Here is an 18072-nt window from a genome sequence, read left to right on the forward strand (position 1 = left end):
GGGTGGGGGCCCGCACACTAGGGGGCCCGCTTTGGAAGCGATGACCCCCCCGAAACGAAATCCTGGCTGCGCCACTGATTATGCTATATTTTGTATGTACAATGCCTTCGAGAGAAATATTAATTTTGCCTTAGAAATCTTATTTCCAAGCGCTATACCTATAAATGGGATCATGAAGTTCCATCAGCAGGCTTAAACGAAATTACACTTAACGCATGTGCTCGAGCTTGAAACGAAGGTTACCAGATAGCAGTACTTTCCATCCCAATTTAGATCTGTTCGATTTGTTGGGGCAGTGTAAAATGTTTTGTTTTATTGTATTATTGAAGCACGCAAAGCTTAAAGGATTGCGGAGATAAATAATGAAACATTTTTACACAGTGTAGAGTCCTGTATTTTGACGAGTTGTATTTAGTAGAGAAAAAAAGCATTCAGTAATCAACCACCTAAACATGGGGTAGGCATAAGGTGGCAGGGCGAAAAGGTTTGTATCAGTGTAGTTACTAAATCATGGTAAATAATGTAGTAAATTCATCGCATTACAATGCCATCAGTCAACGAACAAATAATGTCACAGTAGGCAGTCATGGTTCAAAAGAATCTTCACTCAGATAGTCTTCCTAAAGAAGAACGAGTTGATCAAGGAAAAGAGCAACGGAACGAGCGAGCGAATGAGTCTTTTCTTCATGTGATTTTCGTCTACGCCACAAAATCGGATGTCGGCCAACGTTGACACAACGACAATTCCAACCGAAGCCAGAAGAATAGTTTTGTAACAAATTCCGCCAATCTCCATGCCGACGGCTGCACTGCCGAGCATTGACATCAAATTCCACGGCATGAGACGATAATTGCATTCACTCGACGGCTGGTAACTAACCCACCCGGCGACCTGATGCCTCAGTCGCCAGGTGACCCGGTGACCTGGTGACTCGTGGTCTCGGTGAGCTGTGACCTGTTGTCTCGGTGACCGGTGATTGCGGTCAGCTCCCTGCGCTCACTCACAGTCGGCCGGTGGCGGTCCGCTGGCCGACATCTGCCGCGTTCAGTTTACACCAGCTGGTGAGCCGGCGCACGGCCAGCCGCGACCACAAGGTCGGGTCGTGCATCCCGAACACGGCCGCGGCGGCCAGCGCCGCCGCCTCCGGGTACAGCACCGTGCTGCAGCCCAGGCCCGACGGCGTGCGCAGCGACGAGAAGACGTCGGCGTCGACGACCGGCGCCGGCGGGCAGTTGATGACCGGGAAGGCCGTGTTACCGGAGAGCACCGGGCCCAGGCCGTTACTGCGGCCGGCCACGGCAATAAACACCACCGGGTCCGGGCCGCCTGACGGGCGCAGACGGAGAGCGTCAGAAGAACTCACGGAGAAGCTGACATGCTCAGTGCTCAAAGAGACGGCGTGACGAACAAAGCTAAGCCTTGTACATATACTGAAAAGTTAAAACGCCAAAACCTCTGCTGGACAGCGCTGGACAGAGCTCATGACCGTTTTGACAATCATCACAGTTTTGGCAAGCATGACTTTTGATATGACCGTTTCATCTGTGGTTGCCTACAGCATGCGTTGAAGTTAATGCAGACGAAAATGGGCCGTCTATTCCTGTACTCTGGTCCCAAGCCTTTGAGTCTGATCTTGATAAAGAGGCCATATTTAGATCTATCGTCAATATGCACATTAAACACAACACTTGTCTGGCTCACGCACCTACGATCACGAAACGCTGGATTTATCCTGGTTAACTGATGACCAGCAATCACACCCTTCAGAGGCTCCCCGGACAAACTGCGACGATCAGCCGCTTCAAAGGGACCATATCCTCACAGCGACCGACCACGACACATGGCGTGACGGTCACGGTAGCCCAGTCGGTAACCGTGCACTCACCACCTCTCTCTCTCTCTCTCTCTCTCTCTCTCTCTCTCTCTCTCTCTCTCTCTCTCTCTCTCTCTCTCTCTCTCTCTCTCTCTCTCTCTCTCTCTCTCTCTCTCTCTCTCTCTCTCTCTCTCTCTCTCTCTCTCTCCCTCCCTCCCTCTCCCCTCTCACCTTCATACTCGGCGACGATGCGCAGTGTCTCCTCCGTGGTTTTGTGTGCCGATGAGACGCGCACATCAGTCGAGATGCCGAGGTCGGTCAGGTGGCGGCGGATCTTGGCGCAGTGCTCCGCGTCAGACGGAGAGCCCATGATGATGACAGCCTGCAAATGGAAACGCGGTTAAATTGGGACCAGAATCACAGCTGAGGTTAATACTGCATGAGGAGCAGCTTTGGAGAGTGAAATGTGAAGGGAACACGCATTAGATTTACTATATTGCTTAGTCAGATTTTTACGTAATTTTGATATGAGAAGAACTGAAAGTGACTGCAGTGCTGATGCTATGACATACGGCCAAGTGGGCCAAGTTAATAGAATGACCGCGAGCTAGCTGATGAAGGTAGCCACAATTCATCGATAGCACTGAGCTTAACCCTCGCCCATGTAGGGGGGGTTGGTGCAACCCCCCCCCCCCCCCCTGAGGCTTTTCGGAAATAGTGCAAAAACGGCGGCGCGCAGCGCCGCCAAATTTTGGGTACCTTATGGGGCAAACCTTGCGCATCTTTTGATAAAAAAAAATTTGACCTGGTCATGTCAGGTCACGGAGTTATGACGTCACAAAGGGAACAGCCTCCGGCCGGATTTTCACAAACTGAGTGCCAACGCCCGAGGTTTCCTGCCGGTGGTACGGACATCGGTTGATGGATCGTGATGAAACTTCCCATGCATGTTGGGGCAAGTATTGGCTATCATATGGTATAAGAAACTTGACCGGGTCAGGTCAGGTCACGGAGCTATGACGTCACAAGAGGAACAGCGTCCGGTACTATTTTTGAAAAGCGCCCGAACCACTATTTTGCTAATTCTTGTCACCTCAATGGGAATATGCAGCAATATTAGCTTCTATAGGTAGCAAATGGACCTCCGAAATCCAAAAATACAATCAGATTTCAAAAATTTAAATTTTGATTTTTCGAATTTCTGCCGCCGACTGTGACCTTGCCAACTTCCGGCGCTCCCAACGCGCCATTTTTAGAGCTAGGGAAACGAAATACATACCAAACGATAGAGAATTGATCAAGGAACACGATAGTGAAGGTTTCAAGTCGATATCTCCCACCGTTTTGCCGCAATCGCCGCTTAAAGTTGAAAAAAGTCTATTTTCCGAAAATTTGACCTTTGACCGGTCAAAAGTAGGTCAAATATTGACCTAGGACCAAAAAATATACCACCAATCGCGAGATCTCGGCGAGAGCAATCCGTTGGTCTTTTCCGCTAAGCTCTACGACGCTCCGTTTTCAAACGCCAAGGGGGGGTCGCACCAACCCACCCCCCCTGCATGGGCGAAGGTGGCAGATCGCCGTTTACGGGCGAGGGTTAAGACTGCATGTTATAGCAAATGTTACATTATTGCAGGGCCGCCGGCCTGGTAGGCGTGTATGAGGAAGACATATAGGCGCGGAGCTTCTGCATATCATTCTATCTGATTGTATGACGTGTCTTGCAAAGTGATACACAGCTTCATACACCACAAGGCCATGCATCAATTACGTGAGTCATATATTACGTATAGGTAGGTATCCACGCTCACACTGGCGGTCGCAGATAAGGGGGAATGGACCCTATTATGCCACCGGACTATTGCCATTACGTTTTCATATGCATCTGTAAAATTGGACATTCAAATGTCAATTTGGTCGTTTGCCCTCCCGGCCTGCCCTCTCATCCCTGGCTGGACCGTCAGCGAGTCCTTATTGTCAATAAATCATGGCTGTGTGGTTATTGGCTACGTCCAACACAATGCATAGCCATGTGGCATGCACTATGCCTACACGTTTGATACACTGCATGTCGTGTTTGACGCGCAAATAAGACGACATCGCTTACCAGATGGTGTCGGTTGGCGTTGAAGGAGGCCAGCTGGTCGGCCACCCACTGGTAGTTTTTCTTCAGGTCCAGCATCACCTCGGGCGTCACGGTCTCGGCGTCACGGAACGTCTGAGAATAGGTATACACTTATGTGACTTCATGGTATAGCCAGCACTGAGAGCTGCGAAGAGTGAATACTATCATCTTGGCGATTGAAAACGCAGCATAAAGTAATGAAGGGATCTACACGAAATATGGTACGCAAAATTAACCGGGTCGCAAAAGTCGGCATATCTTCATTTGAAAACAAATTATGGACTATGGAGTCGATCCAACTTCAGTTGACGTTTAAGTGGTTTTCGGAGCGGGTTTGACAAAAATACACGTAACTGATCACTTATAACTCGGGCATACAGATATGTGATCTTCCAGTAGTTCTGTTTCTCGCTACCGTGGACACTGCCCGCTCCCCGCGTCCGGTCGGCACTCGTCTCCGTTACCTGTTTGTCCTTCATCAGTCGCTTGTCACCGGCCGGCCACAGGCGCCACGAGTCATTATCGATGACGTCAGCCACCAGGATGTCACCTGCAGCGAGCGGCCGCAGACAGCGGCCAATTAGACGCACGCGCCATCAAAGGACGGACGGTGGCCGCGCCGGCCACCACCGCCCCGATTCACTTGGAGGAGGTATGACACTGTTCGCGGAATGTGCAGACAGTTGGACGAACGGTCCAAGCGCAGAATTTCCAGAGATCGGAAACTGAGACGGGGACTGAGACGGGAGTGTTAAGACGGAAGCTGAGACAATATAAGACGGGAACTGGAATGGAAGCTGAGACAAGACGGGACGGGGACTGAGACAGGGTAACGGGAGCTAGGTCGAAAACTGCTGCAAGTGTAGTTGCGTAACGCTGTTTGGAAATTCGTTGTAAAAAAAAATGTTTACATCTTACATTATGAATCATCGCTTTTTCGAAAATTTTACTTTGAAGTTAAAACTTTTATTAGCGTCAGCTTAGAAATAATTATAAAATTATTAATCAATGCAGTGAACAATCACATTAGGTAGTAGGTGTGAATATGATGTATGAACCATCAAATCGTCCATCGTTATAAAAGTACCGCTAAGATTCGAATCTTCAATCTTCATCAATATCGGATCCCATTCCACACAACTTTATCCTACTCATCACATGCAGATTACAAATAACACGGCAGACTCGGCACTGCTCGGCACAGCCTGGATCTAATCAGATTTCCTATTCACACCACTACGGGCCGATAGCAGACGGCTTAGCTACCATAATTTGACGATTTCGGGTAGCCCGGCCTCGTAATCGTTCCACAGATAATCAAGTCATAAACACTGAAACAATACATCACAGGGTCGCAAGAACAACCCAATCAGTCTTCGGATACTCTGATGCTTTACAGCAAGTGTAGGGTGACTCTATTATATAGGAGAGATAGGATGCAGTATGATAGGTTTGAGCATCTTGATCCCTTAGTTCTCCTCACATAGCCTTCAAGGGACGCTTACCTGACTCTTTGTCGACGCCGAATTCGATCTTCATGTCGATGAGCGCAACACCGAGGCTAGCCCAGAGTTTCTCCAGCACGGTAAACACGGCCAGAGTGGTCTTGTGCATCAGACGCAGCTCGTCGGGACCGATCCGAACGCCGGCGCACGTGAACTCGGCGGCCAGCACCTGTTCCTCGCTCCACTGAGGGTCGCCCTGAGCGTCATCCTGCCCGCACGGGTCGCGGGAGGTTACGGAACTGCCGCAACGGGGGGGGGGACGGCCCCTGGCTTAGCTGTTGTGCTCAGCTAGATCGTGAGATTTAGAAATGAAGTTAGGATAAGTTGCGAGTACTCCCTTATTATAACTGCATAACCTCCTCAACCTTTATATCAGCTACCCATGAAAGCCGAGACACGTTAGTAGCTGTTTCTGTGTGAAATCTGCCTGTGCGACTCGGCTAGCTGACCTTGAAGAAGAGCTCCTGTTTGGGCGGCGTGAAGCGGTAGCCCTCCTTGACGCCCGGGTTACGCTTCAGGAAGGATCCGGTGGCGACGCGCCGGGTGACCCATTCGATGGGCACCATGTCGCAGCCGCGGCACAGCAGTGCGTTATCGGAGGCCTGCTCCACAAACGCCGTCCGAATGCCTGCCGGTATGCCGGTGATGCAGTCCGATGTTAATCACTGTTTGAGGAATCGATTGACTGGTTGGGATTAGAGTGAGGTCAATAGTGGTTAACGAGCAAGGGCCGCAGAGAGTGAGAGGTCGTACGCAGTTTCAGAATTACAGTATGGAGGCCTAACCCGAACGGCTAGTGCGCTTCCCAGGCTAGTATATCTCCGCAACCATTCGACGCAGTTTCTTGGGCTGATCAGTTAGCATTTGTCTCCTTTATCTCTGGTTGGCAGCCTATATTTTAACTTGAGCGCTTAACCCATGCAATTTCTTTAAACGATAGGCAAGTAACACACTCTCCAGTGCGGTGGTTAGCCACGCTCTTGATGTTGTATGTCACGTTTGGAAAGTAGACCGATAAGTCACTTTAAAAAGTATATTTTAAGACTGACTTAGTAACAGGCACCATAGGAATGCTGTCATTGTTTATACGGTCTATGTGCCTGGTTGTGTGAAGTTGGGCTATATTTGTCTTCTACCGCGTTCTGTTTCATCTTGTGTTTATTGTTCGTCAGAATGTCCAGGCGACGCTGCGACATGTCTGGATGAGTTTCCGTCAGTTACAGCCTGTCTCTGTTGTATTGTAGACAGCTGGTACCCGGAAATCGACCAATTATGCCGCCTATCCTACGTCTATATTTGATAGCATGGGTTCTTAAGATATGTATACTTTATGCTTATCACTGACGCCAAAGCTTCAAAACGGATAAGTTTCTAGAAAATGTCAGTTCGAACCATTAACAAGCAGAACAAAACCACGCACATGTGCTGAAAATATGAAATAAATAAAATTTGTACTCGTTTCAAACGTCAAACATGATTTCCTTTGCACCAAAGGACGGAACTTACATCACAGTGCCTTACACTCTTCGGCATATGCGCCTTTTCCGTTGGCACCCCATTACTTTCTGACCTACCCATTACCCAGTACATTCTATTTTGAACCCACCGACTGTCTCCAGGTATCTGAAGACGGCGGCGCAGGTCGCCGAGGCGATGACGCCCTTGCCCTCCATCTGACCCTTCCTGACGCCGTTGTGGGCCGTGATGGCGTCCTTGGCCACCAGGTACACCTGACCAGGGTGGTCGGTAGCTGCACGAATCACCTTGGTCTTCCCCTCAGCCAGTGTCTCGCCCAGGCGCAGCTCTGAAATAGTGGGTGGGCGGTTAGAGAAACACGGAAACGGTGACATGCGGACAATAGTTATACGGTGAGTCTTCGTGATATAATTTATATTCGTGATATAATATCAGTTATATATGTCGTAGGCATTGGATGAAATCCGGCATTTCATGAAATGCCTAGGCATTACATGGAATGCCGGCAAAAACTGAAATATTCGTAGAAATAGGCGCGTTACAGCGAATGCCTGAAAATTTTAGGCATTTCATGAAGTGCCAGGCGGAGGCCAGGCACTCCCTGAAATATGGTCAAAATTAACTGAGTACACTCGTTGCCCAGGCATTACATGGATTGCCCAAAAGACAACCGGCACCCTCTGTAACAAAACTTTTCGTACGCGGACGGTTGTGTGCATATACCTACACGCCGGCGGGCGGGAGGGGGAGGGACGTTATCGTATTGGTGTAAAATGGGCTAACATTACGAGATATTTCACGGATCGTCTCGTCTGCAGCGTACCTACTTTATGGTTAGCTGGTACACAAATATTACACTGTGCAGTTATCGGGTTTCCCTGAAGTGTGGGGTTTGCTGTGTTGGTCCATGGGCAGTAAAAAACAAAATTGTGAGAAAATCACGGTCGCGGTGGGCGCGACCGGCGCCGCCACCTTCGGTGACCGTGCCACGATCGCGGTGGATGTGACCTGCATCACTGCCTCTGGTGGCGCAAGGCTCGCTGCAACACCACGCAGCGGCGGCGTGGACCGCGGCCGGTGCCGTGGTGAGACCGTACCGCCCACACGCACCGGCGAGGCGGCACGGTGTCGCAACCTACGCACTGGCCACTGACCGACCTTCGCCCGACCCCTCGGGACGTGACGGTGAACCCGGGACGGAGCGCGAGGAGATGGCTTTAGCCCGACCCTGGGGCCGGGCGCGCTGGCGAGACCGGGCGGGCGCGCGAGGTCACGACTTTCACGCCGCACATCCGTGCCACGTGAAGTACGCGTTTCTCCGACGTTTAGAACATGTAGTTTTTATATTTATGTAATTAGCCCTGCGATGGATTGGAACAGGCTTTTTCTCCTGTAGCTCTGTATAGCTAACAACGAATAAATAGGAGCAGACCTGGAATACGGATCGATCGCATTATTCCTTGTGTGAAATAGATTACGACGTATTACGGTAAATACGTGCGTAATAACTTATTGCAGGACCGACCCTCACGGACTGCATGATTTATTGTACTTTACAGCGTTCGATATGCCACGTTCTAAGCTGATGTATGTCGCCCAATTTGATACGGGTTGCATGGTCTATTGCACATATAAGATAAGATACCTTAGAGACAAAACTGACTGTGTCACGGAATGTTCACTATTTTACGTGGTTTCACGGGTTTTCCATGAAAGCAGAAAACATAATGCTAGTTTCATTGTTTGTCGGACGTCGGTTGCATTAGGTACGTTTAAAAAATTGGCAATGTAACATTACGAGAAACAATACGGGCCTTCTGGTACAATAAACAACGATGAGGTACCGGGTCGCATTGTTTATTGTAATGATATTAACTGTTGACAAAAAGTGTGTGACTTTATATCCTATCTGGTATTCTAGTTATATGAAAATCTGACATCTTGTGAGTTTGTGAGTTAGCGCTTGTTTCGCTGGTGGTGTCGTCATTCGCGAATAAGGACGGATTCTCACGGCCATGCCTGTAACGTGCGTGTATGTGTATTATTTCTATATGTTATACTGTGATTGCGGATTGTTATACTCGGATTGCGTGAAAGTACGCGGGTTGTGACGTCACACTGCGTGTGACGGTATAAATACGCGCGCGTGGCGTAGGCTCGGGGCTCGCTCTACTGGCTCGCTTCTGGCTCTCTCTTGTTCGCCTTCGCTGGCACTCGTCCGCCCCGTCACGGACGGAGCGGTGCTCCTCCGCGGCCTCGCCACGCAGTGATGTGAGTACCGGTGGGTCGCCGGTCCAGTCAGGACCTGTTTGTGCCCGAGTGGCGCGGCAGTGTTTTCTTCACTGTGCGTGTAGCGGGTAACATTGCGCCTGTCTGCCTATTGCCTGGTAACTGTGCTATTGCTTTACTCGAATCTAATCTCATGTCTTTTATAGCCTGTAATGTAATATACCTGTTCCAAGACAAAGCAAATTCTTTGTAGTTGGTAACGTTTACATCTGAAAGGGACGAATGCTTTAGAAGTTGGGCTAAAAAAAATAAAACTTTCATACTCCTAGACAAACGACCTGCTCAGCAGACACTTCACGCGTGAAGCCAAGCTGGCAAAGTAAAATAATAAAATTCACAAAATATCGTCTGGAAACTCTCCTATAGAGACCGCATTTTCAAACAAAAGGTTCCAGAACTGTTTTATTATTTGTTGACACATCGGAGCGCCGCGTGGCACCGACACGTACACATCATTCCAGCCTTACGGCACTTGCACCTCTTGGTGTTGCACTGTTTGGCGCTGGCCCGGCATGCACACTGCTTCATCCCTTGCCCTCCAAAAAGTGACTGCTCTCGGAACGCCTCTCTCAGGCCAAGCGCGGGAAACCTCATAGCTGCGGTAATCGTTTCAGAAAGTGCCGGCCGTCAGTCGGGCATTTCATGTAATGCCTAGGCGACGAGTGTACTCAATTGGTTTTGACCATATTTCAGGGAGTGCCTGGCCTCCGCCTGGCACTTCATGAAAAGCTTAAAATTTTCAGGCATTCGCTGTAACGTCCGTATTTCTACGAAGATTTCAGTTTTTGCCGGCATTCCATGTAATGCCTAGACATTTCATGAAATGCCAGATTTCACCCGATGCCTACGACATACAGGGTGATCCAAAAAAATTGGAACCCCTAACTTAAAATGTCTGTAAGTCAGAAAATTTTCACTTAATTGACAAATTGCAAACACCATTAGAAAGAACATTCAATTTTCTATAAAACCAAGTTGATTGATGTTAATTATTACTCTAACTATTGCCCTAGACATATGCCTATAAAATTTGTGTCACGAAACTCAGTGAAACGGTTTTGAACATCATGCGCAAATCAGTGATTGACGGTTTCCTGTTCTGAACATGTCGCTTGTTGGAGGTTCATAAATAAAAATAGCTCATTCACGTGCTATTGTAAGAAAAGGAAAGGCTGACGGCCTGCTGGGACCAGTTGTCCCAGAGACTGCTGGCCCGCGCAGTCGGAGCTGTCCCCAAGCAACTGCAGGCCTGCGTGACGGCCCACGGAGCTCGCGTTGAGCACATGCTGAGATGAACAGCGGAAGCTAGGACGCGTGTAGGTATCTGTTGTACTGTGTGCTTCTGTGTAAACTTTTATGTAATAAAATTGCATTTGGATGTGGTGTTATTCGCAAAAAGACAACAGATAGAGTGCTAACGGATTTCAGCGCATTGTTAACATTTGGCGATTTCGTTTCACTCAGTTTTCTGACGCTCATTCCAAAAACTAATAGTGTGCCAATGCTTTACAACATACATGCACCAATTTGACGTGATGTTATAGAGAATTTAATGCTCTTTCTAATGGTATTCGCAATTTGTCAACAATGTGAATACTTTTGGACTTATAGACATTTTAAGTTAGGGGTTCCAAATTTTTTGGATCACCCTGTATATATATAACTGATATAAGGATTATTTTTGCGTGGAGACCGGAGAGAGAAAAAAAGTGCGCAAGAGGGAGAGAGACAAAGAGAGAAAGAGAGAGAGAGAGAGAGAGAGAGAGAGAGAGAGAGAGAGAGAGAGAGAGAGAGAGAGAAAGAGAGAGAGAAAGAGAGAGATAGAGAGAGAGAGATAGAGAGAGAGAGAGAGAGAGAGAGAGAGAGAGAGAGAGAGAGAGAGAGAGAGAGAGAGAGAGAGAGAGAGAGAGAGAGAGAGAGAGAGAGAGAGAGAGAGAGAGAGAGAGCTCGGCACAGAACAAAGATGAGGGATACAAATTACCCCTGTGACAGACATAGGCGGCGGAACGGGGAGGGTACCGAGGCACCGTGCCCCCATTTGATTTTGGCATTTTAACATTAGCCCAATGGGCGTTGTATGGAAAGAATGGGACCAAAAGTCGTCAGTGCCCCCCCCCCCCCTTAATTGAAGGTGTTCCGCCGCTACTGTTGAACGACAATACAGATATGTGAGATGATGTTTTTCGTACTCCAGCGTAGATGGGTAGCCATACGGCTTCCACGGTTGACAGTGATGGCATCAGTCATCTTTTGCAAGCTCGTTAAAGATTTGGGCTGTACGGGAATCTTTAACGAGCTTGCAAAAGATGACTGATGCCATCACTGTCAACCGTGGAACCCGTATGGCTACCCATCTACGCTGGAGTACGAAAAACATCATCTCACGCTCTCAGTCCCAGCGGATAAAAACAAAAACAACACCTAATGACCTAAGGACAATACAGATACCGGCAAGCGTAGGCCTGGAAAAGGATTATCTTCATATACGCGACTGTCTTAAGGAAGCGATAATAATCCATGGGATCAGCATATCAGGCCTTTATACAATACACAATGCACACTACACAGTGAAATAGTGGTCAAATTCCCGAGCAAGTCCCTGTATATAAAATCCAAGCCAGTGGCATTTAAAACACCGGAGCACGTAGGTAACCAAACAATTAGATTAGATATAAGGGGACACTGACGTAGCTCGTCTTAGAAGCACCCATTTGCACACATTGTTGCAAAGTCTGGAAGAAAAGCATGATGACATTTTCTCGTTTCGCTGTTTATGACTTGGAGCAGGACGTTAGCTCTAATTAACATGCTCGGCTTAAGAAATACATTTTTTCACCAAGCTAACAAAACTTACCGCTCTCGGCGTTCCCTGCCATGGTGCTCTGCCTCTCTGACCGCCGGTGCTCTCTCCCCTCCGCCTCCTCTTCCTCCGACCCCTCCGCGTGGGCCCGTCCGCTCCGAACAGACCTGCAGTGGGGAGAGCCACGCGCCCCTCGCTGGAGCCACGCGACGCCCGTCACGTGATCTCACGGTGGTCCAATCACGTGATCTCGCCTGATCTCAAGGTCACCGAGGTCGTCAACAGAGGTGGCCTGGGATGAACTGTGAACTGGGGGGGCGGTGCCGGCAGCCGCGGGGTCGGAGAGGGGAGGGCGGCCTGGAATTGTTCCCGAGATGTAGGTAGAGGGAGAGGGACGAGTTCCTGGAAATGAGAGATGGTGTGATTTAGCGTTCATGGGCAAAGTTTATTTGGTCCGTACATTTGTATTGTATCTAAAACAAATATAGTGCGCGCAAATATAGTACCTACAAATTATATTACAGCTGCAATCCACAAAAAAAAAGAAACACCGGTAAGGTACAAAATTGAAAATGCAGAACATCGAATAGCAAATTAACAAATAAAACATGAAACATTAGAGTGAATACTGTGTCAGTTTGAGCTGGTACCTAATGCTCACCGTGCTTGGTGAACGCTATAAAAATGCTGAATTTATTTAATATAAAGCGTATATGAATCCCAGTAAGAGGAACTGTAGACCTCGTCAAATGTTCATGTCACTTATCTGATAATTCCGCCCGATAAATGAACCCACTTACCAAAAAACCTGACACATAAACTCATTGGATTTATTAGATCTTTCCCCACGAACTGCGATCCATAAAATACCGATTTGGAGTGAGGAGTCGTCCACCAGTCGGCCACGCTTTGCGACACGTGCCTCTCGGCAGCTCAGCCAAACAGCATCGGCTCCCTAATCCCGAGAAAAAGCCATGGCCGCGAGCGAGACACATTGCCGGCATTGTACGATCAAGTTAAAGATTGCTGGTTATCAGTGTAGCCGGAGGTAAATGTCACATCGTAGTTATTGTCATCGTTATTTTATATTTCCATATTCTATACGTCGTTAGAAATTGTTACCATATTTTAATTTCATTTTCTTCGTGATAACCAATCCAGCGCGCTACTCCAGCTGAAAGCCATGTTATATATAAGTATTTAGCACATAGAGGCAATTCCATACAGGTAAAGGCATTTAATTAAAAAGACGCATTCATTTGACAACCAAAAACAATTTTTACAATAGTTTCCAATCAGCACTCCAGCATGTAATCGTGATCCAAAAATCTCCAATAAGAGCGATATTTTAGCAGACGGTGTCCATCATGCATCGTTGCATATTGACAATGCATTGCGTATCAAAGAGTTACAATGCGTGTAGGTAATTATTTGGCCCAGCGTGAACGTGCATGGAATTCCTGCTTGTGTGTTGTATGTTATCAACGGGAACATATTTTTTTAGACAAGGTAAGTAAAACTTACTTTTAACCCTCGCCCATGTAGGGGGGGGTTGGTGCAACCCCCCCCCGTGAGGTTTTTCGGAAATAGTGCAAAAACGGCGGCGCGCAGCGCCGCCAAATTTTGGGTACCTTATGGGGCAAACCTTGCGCATCTTTTGATAAAAAAAGTTTGACCGGGTCATGTCAGGTCACGGAGTTATGACGTCACAAAGGGAACAGCCTCCAGCCGGATTTTCACATACTGAGTGCCAACGCCCGAGGTTTCCTGCCGGTAGTACGGACATCGGTTGATGGATCGTGATGAAACTTCCCATGCATGTTGGGGCAAGTATTGGCTATCATATGGTATAAGAAACTTGACCGGGTCAGGTCAGGTCACGGAGCTATGACGTCACAAGAGGAACAGCGTCCGGTACTATTTTTGAAAAGCGCCCGAACCACTATTTTGCTAATTCTTGTCACCTCAATGAGAATATGCAGCAATATTAGCTTCTATAGGGAGCAAATAGACCTCCCAAATCCAAAAATACAATCAGATTTCAAAAATTTAATTTTTGATTTTTCGAATTTCTTCCGCCGACTGTGACCTTGCCGACTTCCGGCGGTCCCAACGCGCCATTTTTAGAGCTAGGGAAACGAAATACATACCAAACGATAGAGAATTGGTCAAGGAACACGATAGTGAAGTTTTCAAGTCGATATCTCCCACCGTTTTTGCCGCAATCGCCGCGGAAAGTTGAAAAAGTCTATTTTTCCGAAAATTTGACCTTTGACCGGTCAAAAGTAGGTCAAATGTTGACCTAGGACCAAAAAATATACCACCAATCGCGAGATCTCGGCGAGAGCAATTCGTTGGTCTTTACCGCTAAGCTCTACGACGCTCCGTTTTCAAACGCCAAGGGGGGGTCGCACCAACCCCCCCCCCCCCCCTGCATGGGCGAAGGTGGCAGATCGCCGTTTACGGGCGAGGGTTAATCACCGAAAGATTTTTTGATCATTAAAAAGATACGCCCACTTTTTCGCTGATGGCCGTCTTCAATAACAGCGTCGAACTAACTGAATCAATACCTACTCTACCGAAAAACACTTCGAAAATGACATCCGCAAATCGTCATCTTCGTTTCTCGGGCGTTCTCGATGGCACAAACTGCTGTTTGTTACTTGATACTTCGCACGTAGCACCGTCCTAACCGAACAAAAATCGCGGCCATGACCGGTCCTAGGACCGGCGAACATACGAGCAGTGCCCTGTACTCGTACAGGGCACTGAGGGAACGGTGTACCTTTTCCTTTCGCCCACAGCGAGCTTGGAGGGTGGTCGTGGCACGGCCGGTTCATTAATTGGGCCGTGTCCGTGGTCAGGACGGCCACGGCGGGTGCGACTGGCGTCCTCAGACCGTCGTGAACATGTTCTCCTCCCCTGCCCGGTGCCGGTGGCCAGCTTCATTAGCGTTCGGCTCCGTATTTGCTTACGCCTAACCACTAACCCAGTAAGAGCACGGTCATAAAAGTGAAAACAGGCATTACATACACAGGCGGCTACGGTGATGCAAGATGTTTTATTGACAGCAAAATGTAACAGACATCTTCAGAAAGGTTTGCCATTATTATAGGACGCTATTTTCACAATACGTGAGACAGTTTTCATCTAGTAATTTTTGGGTGGCGCACCACAAGCAACGAAGCACGACACTGAGGACAATTGTTGTCTCACCACGTAATTATAATTTGTAGTCTGCATAACTAGCTTACTAATGAGCACCCCAGCCCAAACAGACCTCCTCCATTTCCTCCAGCCCCAGTCCATCTCGAATTCCATCTCGTGCCTGCAGCCTCAGGCTGTCGCGGCGGCCACGCGTCAACTCTGTGTCATCTGCCCCTGCCGTCCGGCCGGCCGGCGGCCCCGGGGCGCAGCACGCATCCCGCGAGGCGCCGGCGGTGATTTAGGGCCCATCGGACGGTCGTCTCAGGTCGGCCGATTGCCTGAGGCGCCACGCCCCGTCAGCGTAGCTGTGCCCCGGCGCGGCAGCTGTCCCAGCCAATCAGGTGATGGTCGCCCTCCCCACGGCGTGCTGGGCGCAGAACGTGCCGTGGAGTGGAGCAGCGGAGACTGGGTGTGTGAAAAGGATTGGAGAGGAACGGAGGTGGAAAAAAAATACTGACTGCTCACGGCGTGATGCGTGATTGTGAGAACGGCAAACGCATGACAAAATACAGATGAGATGGCCAATGCCAAAAAGAAGACATTTTAGCAGTGCTTCCGTAGCTTTAGTATGACAGTTCATCCGCAGCAGCTAGCTCTCGGGCATCACGGTGGCCAGCTTTGACGTCAGGCAGCTAATAGCTAATCAGCTGCCAAGTAGAAGGTCGAACAGCAGCATGTAGAACAGCCGTCTTGCTGTCACGTCTTATAATGAAATGGATTAATGTCGACGCCCTAAATTTCCAGGAACAATATAATATCCGGCAGAAGGTTTCCGTTGGGGAAACAGTGACGTCAGATGTCATCAATATGACCCACGACAGGTTAACAATGCGCCAAACAAATCATAGTCATACCTTGATTGCTGCATAAAGCTCGCCAGCTAATTTGATCCCTGTTTCGAAGCTTACCTGACAAGTGATCTAAGCACCGCTATTGTAGCGTCAGCTCATCCCGTACGACCCGAATATTATTGTCAGGCTCTCAGAACCGCCCCCGAGACTGGAAGCCCCGCGGGTGAGGGACGGGCCTTTCTGGGTGTTCGGGCGGCGAGACCTTGTCAGCGTAGACCCCATGACCCATTAATTAGACACGAAGAATTATTGTGATCAGTGGTATCAGAAATTGGGAGGTTTGGGAACGAATAAATGCTGCAGTTCTTGTGATAGGGCGAATAAAAGTCAATGGCAACTCCTGTAGCTCCTATCGCAACAAGTGAACCCTTCATGCATATATAGAACACAGGCTTGCGTTCAGATTCAGATAACGTCAATGCGTTTTTGCCCCAATGACTATTCCAATGCGTATCTTGTACGCATAACCATAGCATAACCAAAAGGATGGAGAGGAACGGAGGTGGGAGGTTAAATCAATCATTAAATGCCGTCTATTGAAATCGTTAAGAAAAGAATAGTTCCAGAATTGAAAAAATAGTTAAGCTAGGTATCTAATCAAATATGCACTTGTATCTCAGCAATTAACCTCGACGGTCTTTCCTAACGACTCCCAGTTCTACTCTAAAATCGTCACACCTGTGCCGGATTTATACCTTGTAGCGGCAGTCGATAAATTAGACGATGCCCCTCAGAACGACAGGGACGACCCGGCGGTCCACAAAGGAGGCCGGGGGTCACCATCGATGACCTTTTGTGTTCACATGTGCTCGAGCACGATAACCTCTGGATTGGATGATTGGAGAGCGCACCGGGTGCCGACAAGTACGTATGTACATCGAGTAGACCTCGCATGACGTGGAAACGGAGAAATAAGAGGAATTATTTTATTAATGATTCAGTATTTTATGAAGGATGTTCGTCGTTGTGACGTGAAAAAAGTATAGCCATGATGGCTAAATAGCAGTTCGAAACAGTTAAGGTTTTGAGATTCATTTGATTTTCTCAAGCTGGTTATTGGAAAAAAAAACAATTATGCAAGTGTCACGGAGAATGATCCTTTAGTTCAAAACCTAAAGCATTTTCTTAGCGGCATATAATAGGTAAGCAGCCCGTCCCAACCGATAAAAACAGGCCCAAATGTTTTTTAATAGGGTGAAACTGACTACCTTTTGTGACGTAACTCTGCATGTCCAATGTCCATTCATCGAAACTGAAGGCACAATATTTGAGTATAGATCACTGACAACTCCCAAGGATATCGTTGAAACCCTCGCGTCAATTCAGCGTGAATATGTCGCCCGCGGATTTTGTTAATGCTATCGTAGAGGCTGACAATGGTCTGAGGAAGCGTGTGTTCTCCAGTCGTCCGGCTGCGATGAAAATGTGGCTGAATGGAAGACCAGCCTGCTGAAAACGACATCACCCCGAGCTTTGGCCAACAACAATGCGGCCTCCAGGATGTTTCGATTCACATTGGCAGCATTGTCATCTTTGACAGGAAGAGAGCCAAACAGAATATCTGCTTGAAAATGTAAAACAAAATCTGAGTTGGTTTTGCAGCTGAAAGGCAACGGAACTGCAAGATGCATTTTCAGACCATGCATTGCAATTTCTTACAAGCTAGACGATATAGAGGCTGCTTGATTTTATAGCTCATGCTCTTCTCACGGATGTTGGGCACTTACCTAACAGGCTACCGTACGGGCAGTTTTATCACAAGCCGATTCGCCTTGAGAGCGATGCTACTCTGCTAAATTGAACCTCACATCGTTGCCGCCCGAACCAATAACCGTTGACGTTTCATGGTGGACGGAGAGTGGTTACTACATAGGTATGTACCTAAACCACTGTCCAGGAATTTTGGTATAACAACAAGTAAAACTTCTTCTCAGCCTTGAAAATAACACGCTGGATAATCTGTTCTTTAAAGTCTCAATCAAAACCGATTTTCACAGCGTTTTGC

At 48.1% G+C, this 18072-nt stretch overlaps 1 protein-coding gene across 1 annotated transcript; it reads right to left on the reverse strand.

The window, feature by feature from the left end:
* Positions 1-385: 385 nt before the first annotated feature.
* On the reverse strand, positions 386-12328 carry LOC122373433 (multifunctional protein ADE2-like). Its single transcript, XM_043351495.1, has 8 exons — positions 12064-12328; positions 7051-7248; positions 5894-6072; positions 5445-5652; positions 4404-4489; positions 3922-4032; positions 2046-2196; positions 386-1327 (listed from the first exon to the last, which is right to left on the reverse strand). Exons 1-8 carry the CDS (start codon positions 12083-12085, stop codon positions 1002-1004), a joined length of 1281 nt encoding a protein of 426 aa, XP_043207430.1. The 5' UTR covers positions 12086-12328; the 3' UTR covers positions 386-1001.
* Positions 12329-18072: the final 5744 nt, after the last annotated feature.

This window comes from Amphibalanus amphitrite, unplaced genomic scaffold (assembly GCF_019059575.1).
Source record: "Amphibalanus amphitrite isolate SeventyFive unplaced genomic scaffold, NRLGWU_Aamphi_draft 001495F_arrow, whole genome shotgun sequence".
Classification (NCBI taxonomy): Eukaryota; Metazoa; Arthropoda; class Thecostraca; order Balanomorpha; family Balanidae; genus Amphibalanus; species Amphibalanus amphitrite.

Bases quoted from the DNA above. Each gene is read 5' to 3' on its own strand.
- LOC122373433 (XM_043351495.1), bottom strand. From the start codon at position 12,085: ATGGCAGGGAACGCCGAGAGCG. The intron at 7,249-12,063 runs GTAAGTTTTGTT...CCACTATTTCAG, and splicing joins GGCAGGGAACGCCGAGAGCG to AGCTGCGCCTGGGCGAGACA. The intron at 4,490-5,444 runs GTAAGCGTCCCT...CGCTCGCTGCAG, and splicing joins CGGCGTCGACAAAGAGTCAG to GTGACATCCTGGTGGCTGAC.